This window comes from Saimiri boliviensis, chromosome 1 (assembly GCF_048565385.1).
Source record: "Saimiri boliviensis isolate mSaiBol1 chromosome 1, mSaiBol1.pri, whole genome shotgun sequence".
Taxonomy (NCBI): domain Eukaryota; kingdom Metazoa; phylum Chordata; class Mammalia; order Primates; family Cebidae; genus Saimiri; species Saimiri boliviensis.
The window spans coordinates 247776982-247792020 of record NC_133449.1 but is presented as its reverse complement, the minus strand read 5'-3'; the positions used below and the strand labels follow the sequence as shown (position 1 = coordinate 247792020).

Sequence of the window (15039 nt, the reverse complement as noted above, 5' to 3'; positions counted from 1 at the left end):
ACACTTTCCCAATCAGAGATCTAGCTACTTAAAACTAAACTTTTGAGGTTGGACATGTCTTTGGGTGTGACAGGCATTTTATTTCTTTTGTCATTGACTTTCACCTACGACATTAATGCATTCCTGAGCACAGTCCTGTCACTAGTTTAGATTTTGATTATTTTTACTTTTTGCTACTTTCCTCCTAAAAACCTTGATTCTACCTTTTTTTTTCCTCCTCTCTCATTGCTAGCATACATACTTTTTGTTTTGTGATGGCAAAACTGTATAAAAATCATTTAGTCATACAGTTTTCCAACTAACACACTCATTTTTTTGCTATGCCATTTTATCATAATTTATACTCATTTTTCGAAATGTAGACATAGTATATAGAAGCTACTACTACCTGAAATTATTCAAGTGTGTTTCATAGACCCTAGTACTCAGACTCACTGATCAGAGCTTGGAATGGCCTCTGCTCAGGCAGAAATACCAAATAAGCTCACACAATGGTCTATTTTAATTTTCTTTTTTTTTTTAACAAGAGCAGGAAAAGATTAAGAATCCTCCAGAAAAATACATGGAAGTATATGCATCAAACAAATTCACCCATTATAAAGAAGATTAAAATATTCACAAAGAAAATAAAATATTCTATTAACTATTAAATTAGGCTATTAACAAAATAGTCTAATTCAAAGGATGCAACAATACTACCAAGTACCAGCCTGCAACTTTCTGCATAGAATTCCTAATCCCTTTCTTCTTTCCTTTGGAAAGGCATATTTAAGATTATAAATACCTATATCAAAGTCAGGAGTGAGGAGGGGCTTTATGGGGGGCACACCATTACACATACACACACAGTATGTGTCTCTGTTCAAGTGGGGATCGTGCAGAAAAGAGAGCAAATTTTTCCTCCCCTCCTTTCTGGTCTTTTCTTTCCTCAGCTGTTGGGGAAATTGGCAGGGACATTAGTCAAAGAAATTTAAAAGAAAAAAAAAAAAAAAAAAAAAAAAAAAAAAACAGAAAACGCCACCACCTAAGTATGGGAGTAAAACTGCATTCTTTTTTGACATCTGGCATCCAATTTTCTTGTAGGAACTTGCAATGGGAATTGAACTTTGAGAACCACCCACCTCAACCACTCCTAGTACCAGTCTCCAGGATTCTTGCCCTGACTTGGACATTTGTGGGATTTATGGTTAAGGGAGATTATTTGGCAATGAATCCCAGGTGAGGAATGATGATGGTCCTCCCTCCCTATCCCCAAAATTAAAGGTGTGAGGAGCAAGAATCCTCAAAGGGAAACGGCCACCATTTCTGCGTGGTCTGCGCAAACCTTACCACGTATGTGCCACCGTGAAACGCCGCTGTTTGGGGATGTTGCTGCTGAGAAGCATTCTGCGCAGGAGCCTGGGGGAATTTCTCGGAGAAATCACTGGGGAGAGCTTGGGAGAAACCGATTTCCTCGCTGTCTTGGACTTCTCATGCTGCAACAGGTTTTCTCGCAAGGATTTCACAAGGTCCTCGTTCAGCCACGGGTTTGGACAATGCGGATTATCCACTTCAGGCACTGTTAAGGTGTCCGGGCTTGTCTGCTGAGCCATTTTCCTGGTTAACTTTGTACAGTTGGCAGGAATCCAGGGCAACGTGGTTCCCTCGCTCACAGTCCGGGAAATGACCAGGGAGGCAGGTCGGAGCCTGCTGCTGTTAGTGCATCCAGTCGCCTGCCTCAGTCTCTCTGTGGCGCCGGGGCTGGGAGCCGAGGAGGCGAGCGCACTCCTCCGCGGAAGCGTATTAAACGTCACCCCTCCTCTCCCAAGCCCCTGCCAAAGATCACTGACAAGCTCGCAGAGCAAAGGAACATGGAGGGAAGCCACCGCGCTCGCTCGGCTTTGTCCGCGCTACAAAGCAGCCTGTTAAACTATTGGAACTAATGCGCCGCAGCTGCTCCAGTGACTTCTGCTGCTTATGTACATAAAAAGTCCTGGGGGGAGGGCTTAACCATCAGACGCCTGCTGCTCGGTTGTTTGGCTAGTCTTTCCATTTGCTTATTTCTGAATCCAAAGGAAAGAAAAACTTTCAACTAGACCTTCCTTCCCCGCAGGGCTATTTATCCCTCTACAGTCCACGTTCATAAAAGAAAATTGCCAGTCCTTTGTGGTTTCTTTCTTTTTTCTTTTTTTAAATAAGGGAAGAATAAACAAGCACTAGCTAGACAAGGAGAAATGCTTCCCCGCTTGCTAAACCCAATCTGATGAACCGTATAAGACAAATCTCATGAGGATAAAATGGCCTTTTTCTCCCTCTGTCTCTCGTTAGAACTGAAACAAAAGGTTTCAAAATACTACACATGGAACGCATTACAGGTTGCAGTTGTGTTCTACAACCTTATTAAGAACCAACAACTCTATTTAGACCCACAAATGATGTATGTTTTCTCTTTCCATTTAAACTAATGCCCCTCCAGAAGGTCAGATTGTTTTCCTAAAAGTAGTGAAAAATGATTTTAAAGTTTCAATGACTATTTATGATATATACAGTTTTATGTATTCAACTGTGGGAGAGTGAAATATATCCAGCTTTTCTTGATTTTCTTTATTGCCTTTTAATGTAAGAGTTTTATGTGTGATGAATAGAGCTTCAACCAATTTATTCAGAGAGAGCTTAAAGGAAATTATATTACAATTGGAAAAAAGTAAATATGTAACAAAAAAAGTATGAGGTAAAGCCTGTTTAATCTCACTTATGTGGACACTAGAAGAGCAGACATTAAACAGCACTGGAAAAAACTCAAACCTTTGCATAGGAAAGTTCCCAGTAGCTTAGAGATGCTACAGATCATACAGGATTGAAATCAAATCACATTTCTCATTTCTCAGGATCTAAGAATATCTTATATTTTTTAAAAAACAATAACCTAGGGAGCTACAAAATTCATCCAGAAAAAAAAAAAAAGGAGAATGGAATGATTCTCTTTCCTATGATTACTATTAAGTCAATTTTAAAAGTTTCTCCTGTCTCCCTGCCGCCAGGTTGCTCCACTTCAAGTTTCAATTCCTTGCCTTTTAAATGTTTATCGAAAAGCATACTCTGAGGTTCTGTTCACAGAAGCACAGGGACAACCACTTGGTCCATCTTTTCTGTTAATGTACGCACAACAATTCGTTAACATGTGTGCCATGATTCATCAAAAAATGTTACACAAATATTTGAATTTGAAGAATCAGGGTATGATTATTCTTATTCTTATAATTTTTACCAATATAAGTTTTTGTCACTGTGCATCATTAAGTGGCAAAGTATATATGTGTATGTGTGTGTGTGTGTTATCTATCTATGTACTAGATATAAATATACTTTATCTATTTCTATAAAGTGGGCTGAGGGGCTGTCAACGGCCTTAGGAGTTGTGCAAAACAGGTGTGAAATGCTTGCCCTCAAAGAGCTTGTAACTTAATGGAAAGGGCTAGATAATGCTTTGAAAAAGATACCAGAACACCTGGAAAGTGAAATGATCAGGTGCAGAAAAGTTCAATGAAAACAAAATGCATATGTGATGAGGAAACTGAGGTAAAGCAAAGCTTAAGACGGGAAGGTTCAGAAATTCACGGAAAGAAAGAAAAGAAGTGTACTTTAGGAAGAAAAACTAGAAGGTATAAATGCTATTAAAATGCATTTGTACATGTTTTTAGTTTTGTGCAAAACAAAATCAAACAAACAACAGCAAAATTAAGGGCTCCGCAGTTTATGGATACAAAGTCTGTTCAGGTTCAAAGAAATAAAAAATTCAGACGATAGGATAAAGTGAGAAAAACTAATATGTATTGAACTGAAATGGCAAAAAAAAAAAAAAAAAAGTTTTAGAAAAAAATCTCCAGTTTCTGAAGACTCAGTTCCATTCAACAAACATTTATGGGCATTTATTTTTTTGCCAGGCACTATATCGGGAGCTCTCGGGTATTTAAAGATTAGCTTGGCCAGGTGCGATGGCTCACACCTGTAATTCCATCACTTTGGGAGGTCAAGGGGCGAAGATCATTGAGCTCAGAAATTCAAGACTAGCCTGGGTAACATATTGAGATCCCATCTCTACAAAACATTAAAAAATAGCTTAGTGTGGTGGCACTCGGTAGTTCCAGCACTACTCAGAAGGCCGAGGTGGGAGGATTGTTTGAGCCTGAGAGGTTGAGGCAGCAGTGAACCATGATCATACCACTACACTCAAGCCTGGGTGACTGGGCAAGACCCAGCCTCAACAAAATAATAAATAAATAAACAATAAAAAGATTAGCTTGCCATTATATCTCTATATCTGCCCTCATGGAGCCTATAGCCTAATAGGATAGATGCCAAGTGCAAAACCATTGATATGAAAAAGTGTAGCCCGAGTACCCAGATGAGAGCCTGGAGGCTGGAGATACTTAAAGGTCTGGCTCTAAGTAGAGAAAAGTGACTCCTAGTGGCCAAGTAAAGGAAGAGATGATATTAAGAATGATATGGGCAATAATTGGGAAATTCATTGAGTTCAGGGGATTCTGGGTTCTGGTTCTTGCTTTAAGCAACATTGTAGAAGAACTTAAGAAAACTATACACTGATCTTCCCATAAATAGTATGACATGTGGAGTGTCCAGAGTCTGGACATTTTGTTAATGATCATAATCAAGCTAAAATAGAAGATATACCAATATTCTATTAAAAATGCATGAAGCATTATGGTTAAACATGGACAAAAGCATTCTGCAGGTCTCCCATTGCTTTGATGAATGTTAACGGATTCTAGTGTATTTGGTTGTTGCAAAAGTATTTATGGTTTTTGCCATTAAAAGTAATGAAGAAGCAGGATTGGGAGTTTCCTTGCAGGTCTCCATATCCCATCATTATTATTGATTCAATTTCTTAACACCATTACCCTCCTGAATCTGCCAAATGATGTATGATATGCATACTGCTTTTTAAAACTACAAAATTATTTTTGTTCTGAGAATTCTTGGCCACTCCTTGAAATCACTTGAAAAAGACTGCAGTGTTTCAAAGTGATGCTTCAAATTTTCTGCCTTAGGAAACACAAATGGTAAGGTTCTGAAGATAATCAAAGGTGGGTGAGGCTGGGACAAACTGGCACACTCTGACCCTCTGCCTCAATATAAGAAAAAATTCCAACAGGAGCACTCCACAGCTGTGTTTCTCACAAAATCTCTTTAAAATTAGCTACCCGGGACCTGACTGAAAAACACTGTACTCTAAGTGACAGCCAAATAAGGCCTCAGGTTTTAATGAGTGGAAATTTGAAAGTAGGCGAAATGTTTGGATAAAGTCACCCACACCTAGAACAGCAGATAACATCTCTTAATTTCACAAAAGTTTTCCTAGATACTTCTGTCTGTGGATTTTCAAAATTTCTCCATTTTTTTTAGATTATTTGGAATCCTTGAAAATGTTTTGTCTGATTAATCATTTATAGATGGTAACAAAGAAGACAAGAATTGCACAGGTTCTAAGACAAAAAGTGTGCTTTTGTAAGGTAAGAACAAGCAAAGCTGGATTTCCCATAATTGAACGGGAGCAATGTTGTGGCTCATTAAAAAGAATGGATAAAATGATTTATACTTGGCTATGGAAAACAATATATGCTTCTCCAAACTATGTTCTAATTAGATAAAGTGTTAAAGGGAGATTGCTTTCAAATTGCCCGTAGGATATGGTGCATGGAAATGACCTGATAGTGGGAGAGGTTATGTTGTCTACTGGATAAGAAATATCGGTTAGTTTTAGAAACAAAAAGTTTGTTTTGAACCCCAGAAGTGCTACTTACTAGTTGAGCTGCTCTGCTTTTCAGTAGCTCAGTTCCAGATCTGTGAAATGGGATGATAATAATGAGGATGATGATGATGATGGTAATAGCTATTCCATAAGAATGCTATAGGATTAAATATGTTAATCCCCGTGGTATAAAATGTTTACAAAAGCACCTGGTACAGAATAACCACCCAGTAAATAAAATCTACCACTATATAATACAAGGAACTTACAGAAATTCACACTTAGTCAATATCAATTATGTACCAGGAACTCTGCATTTTATTTTCCTTAATCCTTGCAATCATACTTTTTGGTGGTGTTTTTGTATCACAGTTTTACAGATGAAGGTATAAGGAGATTAAAAAAACTTACCAAAGGTCATATAGGTTAATAGTGCACAAATGGAACTTAAATCTGTGTCTATAAGGTGCCAGCGTCTCTATTCTGATTCTATATTATACAACCCCAAAAGGAAAGCTAATCTGATATTTAAAATTGATTATGGTTATTTCTGTGGAAAACAGTAGACACCTGAGTACCCTGCATTCTTAGTCTAGTTAACAGTAAATTTTGCCCTTGGCTACTCAGAATATACTCCGTGTCAACCTGTAAAGTCTGCCAAGTCATGAAGTTCTTTGTGAGGCATGGTACTCAAGTAAGGGCAGCTGAAGGTGGAATTCCTGCGGTGTTTTTTGTTTTATTCTCATCTATATACCTGTCCTCTTTCAATATGAAGGAATTTTAATAAAACTTCATGATAGTTTTCCATTTAGCCAAATAATATATTCTAAAATTATTTTATCTTAAATTTTTTATCATGATTATTTTTCATTTAGGATTTATATCATTATAAATTTTGATGATAAAGTTATATCATCCCCTTATCTAAAAGTACATCTGAACACTGTAGAATACAGTTTTTCAAATCATCATCATCATCATCATCATCATCATCATCAACCTTTTTATTAGGTACTGGGCTAGGAGGCAGAGATTTCCAAAAAAGTAAAATATGTGCTTTAGAATGAAAATATAAAGACAACTCTCCCAACAAAATAAATACTAAGAATCAAATTAATAATAGAAATGATTGGTGCTTCCTGGATTAGAAGGAGTGACCAATAATTTCATCTAGACAGAGAATAACTCAAAAATAAGGCAGGGCTTGAATTAAGTCTTGAAAGAAGGTATGTATATATGGAAGAAGAAGAATAAGTTTGGAGAGGTAGGTAGTTTAGGGGAGGTAAGATGCATTGGATTTTTAGACCTTTTTCTAAGGAAAAATTGGTAAAATTTACATGGTAGGTGAGTAAAGAATATATAAAGAGATTTAAATAAATTTAATCTGGTTGCAACATATTCTATAATTTGGAAGAGGAGGATTCTAAAGATCTTATTTCAACATTTCCTATGCAATATGAATTTGTGTAGAAATGGAAAGAAAGTGAGTAATAAAGCAAGAATTAGAAGGATTTGTTCTTTGGTTATATATAAGTTTGTAAGCCAATAGAAAAGTCAAAAATTGAGTGGATATTTCTTATACATTTCACCCAATTAATCATCAAAAGCCAGTAAATAGTTTTTAAAAGTGTATCTAGATTTTATTAAACAAAACAAAAATATGTCTTGGTTTATATTAGAGCTATATTTTGAGCATACAATATGCTCTCCTAAGCTCAACTCATTTTAATAAAAAGAACAAATCTAGTTATATGGATTTTTTTTTTCCTAGACTAAAACTAAATGTTAGAGTCATCTCTGCTAAAATAGTAACTCATCTTTTCACTTGAAAGAAAAGTTAATATTTTATAGGGCACAACTTTGAATTTTCTTTTCTTTTTTCTTTTTCTTTTTTTTTTTGAGAAGGAGTCTCACTTTGTCAGCCCAGCTGGAGTGCAGTGGTGTGATCTCAGCTCCCTGCAACCTCCACCTTCTGGGTTCAAGCGATTCTCCTCCCTCAGCCTCCCAAGAAGCAAGTAGCTGGGATTATAGGCATCCATCACCACGCCCAGCTAATTTTCATATTTTTAGTAGAGACAAGGTTTCACCACATTGGCCAGCCTGGTCTCAAACTCCTGACCTCAAGTGATCTACCCGCCTGAGCCTCCCAAAGTGCTGAGATTACAGGCATGAGCCACTATGCCTGGCCTATGCCAGTAATTTTAACACAGCATGTTCATTTTATTTTGGAAAAAAGTTGCAATACAACTCAGGTAAGAACCTTCCCTTTCCTCCTGATATGGTCACACTAAGAATTCTAATAATGGAAATTATCTGTAATTATTTTGCAAAAAGGAAACCCCAGAATGCCCTCTCTAAATATCACTCTAACTTCAAGAAAGAAAGTAAGTTTTGATGGCCACTAAATGTTTATCTTCTTTCAGTGGGAGGAATAACCAAGCATTTTTCCTGCAACTTGTCAACAACAACAACAACAAATCCCATATCTCACTATATCTATAGTAGATCATCCCTTAGCCTATTGAATTATTGAGAAAAAAGTCACTGGATGTAAGTGCAAAACACTAGTGCACTAAGCATAAGCACTTTGCATTATTACATGATTTGATCATTACAATCACTCTAATAAGGTAGTAAATATTACCCACATTTTAAATTTGAGAAAACTGACATATGAAAAAAAAAAACAAACAAAGTTAAATAACTTCCTCACGGTCATCCACACCAAATGATCTCTAACCATCCTCAAGGTCATAACCAAAAGATTTCCAAACTCCCCAAAACTCTTCATTTTATTACAAACACCAGACATTTAGTGCACAAAAGGTCTGGGGTAGACCTTCAGAGACCTTGCGCATAACGAAAATTGACAAGAAGAAACAAATATTTGTTGTCTTTGTCTAAGTAATAGACACGAAAGGGAACAAAATCCAACATGGATCCTAAATTCACAGAAATATAACACAGTAGTAATCTATTCAAACCCCACACCAAAAACACATTTCCTCATCTTTCTCTTTCATTCTCTGTACCCACCCCGACCGGCTCCCAAGAAAGAATGTTTTAGAGTCTTTCTCAAATTACTATAATATAACTGGTTAACTAACTTCCCTCTGATCCCCATACATAACATGTGTTTCAGTCACTCTGTTTTTTGGATATAGTTTCTATCAGTATATTTCACTGAACAGATCTATAATTCACAGATTTTTAATTGTAGTTGAAAATCTTTTCTAAAGTTAAACATATCTAAACAATGATTCCTCATGAACAAATCATATTTTCAGATATAATCTTTTTCATAACTAACTATAAGAAATCTTCTGAAACCTAGATGTTTTTATGGGATGCTTTACAAAAGGCATTATAGAAACCAGAGTTGTATTCTTTATTTTGTAATAAATTAGCAAAGTCACCTTGAACAACTTCATTAAACTTCTGTGGAACTCAAATTCCCAGTATAAAGTCATATAACTTTACTAAGATTTAATAACTTTTTCAAAACTTATCCTAGTCTTGAATTAAGAGTTGCAATTGCCATTTAAGAAAAACAAATACCAAGTGCATCCTGAACCAATATGGTTTCTTCCACTTGAAGAAGGTGTTATAAACCACAAATGCTTTTAGAAGAAAAATGGAAAACAAGATATTCAATGTTTAGGAAATTGAAGATGAAAAACAAGAGAGTGCTGCACTAAATAGGCACTTTACTGATGCTTTGATGGCTCTGAAACTTGGGAAACTTTTTTCCCTAACTAGGTAAAAAATTTGTTCTGACATGTGAGTCACAGCTTGGGAGACAGAGTGGGAGAGCAATGCCTAAGTTAATTTAATATTTGAAATCAAAGCATTGTTTTACTTCTAAAATAGTGAAACTACACAGATAGGAGGTATATTCACTGTTATATAATACGTCATATTTCCTAAAACATCAGGGTTTAAGTTACATTTTAGACAATTTCAGAGGAATTGCACTCTCATTTCTCTCACATTCTCTGCACTCACATTTCACAAAGCATGTCTCACCAAAGACGAGTTTTGCATAATTTTAACAAAATGTTTCACGAAAAAAAAGCAATTTATGATTTAAAAAATATATGGAGCTGGGTTGAATAGAACTAAATGGGTTTCCTCACAATAATATCTCACCATTTTTTAATATGTTAATGTGATTTGTGAATGCAGACTTGTCTGGCTCTAAGTTCACCTGCATCCTCTGGCATGTCCAGAGATTAATGTTTCCCGGAGTTCTTGACAACTTTCTACAACCATCTCCTTGAACATAGCTGATAGATAATACAAACCTTCCTGATTTTCTGGTGATTTCTTTTTCCCTTTTGTTGAACTATAGCCAAACAGAATGCTTCCAGTAGAATGATGATTTAGTCCAGGTACTGGTTGTCCTGGTAATAGCCCCCATTAGACTCAGGTTATTGTTATTCTCCTGCTCTCAGGCCAATTTCACCCTCCTCTGCAATGGTGTGTCTCTCCAGATGGAAAAGACATAACCTTAGTAGAGGCTATGAGAGGGATAGGGCCTTGAATCTAAATGACTACGCTGTGGACAGAAGCCTGCTGGAAGGCTGTGGACAGACTAACAGGACAGAAAAATATTGGACTAGAGGGCACTGTTGATGAGAAGATGCAATAAAGGCAACTGAAGGCCAGACAGGTGCTCTTCAAACTTTGATGGACCTACGAATCACCTGGAGACAACTCTAACATAAGGATTCTGATTCAGTACATCTGGGGTGAGGCTCGAGATCCTGTATTTCCAAAGCTCCCAGGGGATGCTAGAACCCGTCCATAGATTGCTCCATGTGTATCTCGGCCTTAAAGTATGTAGGGATTGATAGCTAATGAATACAGCAAAATAAGGCAATTAACTTGGACAAAGGTGATCCTATTTCTTTATATTCAGGTAGTTGCATAATGTTTAAATTCACTGCTGATATTTTAATAAATCATGCAATTTTAAAAATAACTTTTATTATATAACAATATTACATAATAAAATGATAAACCATTTTTTTCAAAAGTGCATTTACACTCTAAATGATTCCATTCTAGAAGCAAACTTTGCTATATTAAATCCACACTTTTAAGATGAGACAAAAAAGACTTAAAAGTCGAAATAAACTCTTTTGCAAGTGTGGGGAATATCTATATCTGTTTATAAATTATAAATGAAAATGAATAATTATATAATTGAAAGGTAAATTTTAAGACTTATAGACTGTTTCCTGAATGTAATTTATTTAATTATTCTACAAGCATTTAATAAGACAGGTACTATGTGCTAGGTTCTGTGAGTCCAGTGAGGACATGATCTTTGTGTATCTGGAGATACAAGATTCATTCTCTGCTATGCTCACAGTCTCCTGGGACTTCCAGTCTAGTCTACTGTGCAGTGTAAAACATGCCAAGGGCATTTGCCATCAAGATGATGATACTATTGACCTATTATCCAAAGAATTAATCAACAAAGTACACATCCACCAACTCAATACACCTAGTCTTATAGTCAATCTATGGATAACTATAAAAGCAGGTACATGCCTTTCTTTCTGGGGCTTCCCAAGAAGTTATTACAACCTGGAAGTGCTCAAATGGTTGCTAAATTATGAATATCAATTTTATTTTTTCTGAAATTATTTTAAGCTCTAGTAAAATACGTATGAATGTTATACCAATATTATAAAAGTATGTATTCTAGTTAGTCTAATAACCACCATTTATATTCTGTAATTATATAAACATTGCATAAGCTAACTAGTAATTATTTAATCAGTTATAAGGGAAATCAACTTATGACAAAGAAATCCTCTTGTTACACCCCTGGTGCAAACACTTCAGTCTAAACAGCAGTTGCCTAGTGATTCTTGTACTTTAAATGCTAGGAATATAGTAAGTGTTCAACAGACACTCGACATAGGTAGGAAAGGAGGGAGGAAATGATTTTGCAGTTTTAGTGTTTTTTTTTTTTTTTAATGATTTTGGATAGTTAATAGGCTTTTTAGGTAGGGTGTCAAATCGATTCACACCGATCTATCTATTAAAATTCTACATTGCTAGACTGGCACAGTGGCTCACGCTGGTAATCCCAGCACTTTGGGAGGCCGAAGTGGGCAGATCACCTGAGGTCAGGAATTCAAGACCAGCCTGGCCAACATGGCGAAATCCCATCTCTACTAAAAATACAAAAATTAGCTGGGTGTGGTAGCACATACCTGTAATCCCAGCTACTAGGGAGGCTGAGGCATGAGAATCACTTGAACCCAGGAGGTAGAAGTTGCAGTGAGCCAAGATCGCACCACTGCACTCCAGTCAGGGTAACAGAGTGAGACTCTGTCTCAAAAAAAAAAAAAAAAAAAGAAAGAAAGAAAGAAAGAAATCTTTTTGCTAGGCATGTCTTTCATTTTGAAAATGTGTTTGTTTTAAATTAGCTAGATAATATATGATATGTTGTCACTGTAAAAATGTTGAAAGTGCTACAGAGCTCTAAAGTTTCTACATCATCCGCAAACTCAACCTTCCCCCAGGTAACTCTGTTATCAGTCGTGTTTATTCTTCTAGATCTCCACTCTCCATTACAGTGGCCACCATACCAATGTTGCTATTAGGACTTGAAATGAGGTTAGTAGAATTGAGAAATTAAAGTTTTATTTTTATTTAATTTTATTAATTTAAATTTAAATCTCATCATGTGGCTAGTGGCTACTACAGTGGACAATAAATTCTAGACCTTCATGTGATTTCATAAATTATATGCCTATGGTATCATGTATTACTGTTTTATAAGGCCTCTTAAAAACATAGTGTTATATCTAATGATCAATCAGCAATTTACCACTCGACAAAGATCTCTCTTGCTATTTTTAGCTGATACATAGTATTCAATAGTATGGTTATTTCATACTTCATTTAGCCATTTCCCTACTAGAGGCCATTCAGGTTTCCAGCTTTTGACTATTGCAAAAAACACCCTTGCAAAACTCATTGGGAATACATGCCAAATATTTTTTTAATAATAGATATTGAGAAGTGGGATTGCTAAGTGCTAAGATATCAGCATTTTTAAATTTTAATAGAAACTACCAAATTGTTCTCCAAAGTAGATTATTCAATTTACACTCCCACCAACAGTCTTTGGGGTCCCACGTTTTTTCCTCAGCCTTACGTTGCCATCAATTTCCCTGTACTAGTTGTCAAAGCCTTTTTCCCCTTGAGAATACCTTCTATTTGTTAGGCAGAAGAAATTAATAAGAGCATTGCTGGGCACAGTGGCTCACACCTGTAATCCCAGCACTTTGGGAGGCCGAGGCAGGTGGATCATGAGGTCAGGAGTTCAAGACCAGCCTGGCCAAGATGTTGAAACTCCATCTCTACTAATAATAAAAAATTAGCCGGCCATGGTGGCAGGAGAATCTCTTGAACCCAGGGGTGGAGTTTGCAGTGAGCCAATATTGTGTTGCTGCACTCCAGCCTGGGGAACAGAGTGAGACTCTGCCTCAAAATAAATAAATAAATAAATAATAAATAATAATAATAAAAAGAGCATCAGTGGGCCGGGCGCAGTGGCTCACGCCTGTAATCCCAGCACTTTGGGAGGCCAGGGAGGTTGGATTACCTGAGATGAGGAATTCAAGACCAGCCTGGCCAACATGGTGAAACGCTGTCTCTACTAAAAATACAAAAATTAGCTGGGCATGTTGGCAGGCACCTGTAATCCCACCTATTCAGGAGGCTGAGGCAGGAGAATCGCTTGAACCCAGGAGGCGGAGGTTGTAGTGAGCTGAGATCTCACCACTCTACTCCAGCCTGGGCGACAGGTCAAGACTCCATCTCAAAAAAATAAAAGAGCATCAGTGGCTACTATTAAAATTTATGGAAGTGGGAAGATGTATTTCACATTACTTCTGAGTCAATGTTCAATTTTAGCTCTTCAACAATTTTAGTTGACCCAGCATTTCCCAGGAGTCTCTCAAATATGACAATGCCTAATCATCATAGAAGCTTTTGAAAAAGAAAAAAGATTAACTTTCTTTTTCAGTAACGTTCTGGCACTACTCAGTAAAATGTGTTTTAAATTGCTTTTCCTATAATAAAGATAGATTGTGCTAAGCACGTATTCTTTGTGCCTAGTCCCTCTCTTACACATAAGTGTAGAATTTGTAATGTGTGGTCAGGACTCTTGCTAGTTTGTGTAACTGTTTCCTTGAGCAAAATCATTGGTGTATAGATAAGGCCTGATAGGTAAGCTTATTAAATGCTGGCCTGACAGCAGTGTTGCTGCAGCATCCTTAGATAAGTAGTTTTATGCTAATGAAAGAACGGGAGTATAGTTCTAAGCCATATTTGTCCTGGAGCCTGAGGCAGGCCAACAACTCTCTTTGGCTCAATTTGGTTATCTAAAAGCGATGGTGGCCCAGGTATAGTGGCTCGCTCCTGTAATCCCAGCACTTTGGGAGGGCGAGGCGGGTGATTCATCTGAGGTCAGTAGTTCGAGACCAGCCTGACCAACATGGAGAAACCCTATCTCTACTAAAAATACAAAATTAGCCAGGTGTGGTGTTGCATGCCTGCAATGCCAGCTACTTGGGAGGCTGAGGCAGGAGAATCACTTGAACCCAGGAGGCGGAAGTTGCGCTGAGCCAAGATTGCACCATTGCAGTCCAGCCTGGGCAACAAGAACAAAATTCCATCTCAAAAAATAAAAAGTGATGGTGATAGAACAGAAGACCACAAAGATAATCAAACGAAAGTTGTAATTGAAAAAGGAGTGTAATTCCTACATGACTGATTTAGGTAGGAACTGTGTCTTACTTAGTGGTTAAGACAAAAATGAAACAACAAAGATGTTTGAATTTTACTTAAGGAACAAGACAATTTCTTTGCTGCATTGGTGAATTCTAGAAAACTGTTTCCTCAAATTTTTTGTGCTATTTACAGTTTAATGGCTGCAGACATGATGCACAACTTTAACCTGCATTATTAACATTTTCTTAATCAGTTTCTTACATCTAGACTGTCAACAACATTAAACAAAAAATCAATTCTTGATTTGTGGCATATGCTGATTTCCATGGCATAAATACCTCTGCCAAAGCTGATTTTAAGCTACCAACATAACATCAGTCTATGCAGAGTTGGGCAGAAATGCAAACTAACATGCCATTTTATACAGTGCTTCCAGCACACAGATGCAATAAACAACCTCACAAACATAGATAATAGAATGTAGTAAAACACTTAGGAAGGGATGAGCGTTTTGAGTATGTATTATCTTT

At 36.8% G+C, this 15039-nt stretch overlaps 1 protein-coding gene across 3 annotated transcripts in view; it reads right to left on the bottom strand.

The window, feature by feature from the left end:
• PDE4D (phosphodiesterase 4D) overlaps positions 1–15039 on the bottom strand; it is a 1196841-nt gene that overhangs the window by 789460 nt on the left and 392342 nt on the right. Inside the window, exon 1 of one of the 3 annotated variants that reach the window (XM_010336593.3) lies at positions 1330–6635. The exons of the other annotated variants lie outside the window; for them this stretch is intronic. Coding sequence (XP_010334895.1) covers positions 1330–1592 — 263 coding nt within the window. The 5' untranslated portion in view covers positions 1593–6635. Of the gene's footprint in view, positions 1–1329; positions 6636–15039 lie in introns of those variants that run through there. 3 annotated transcript variants of the gene reach the window in all.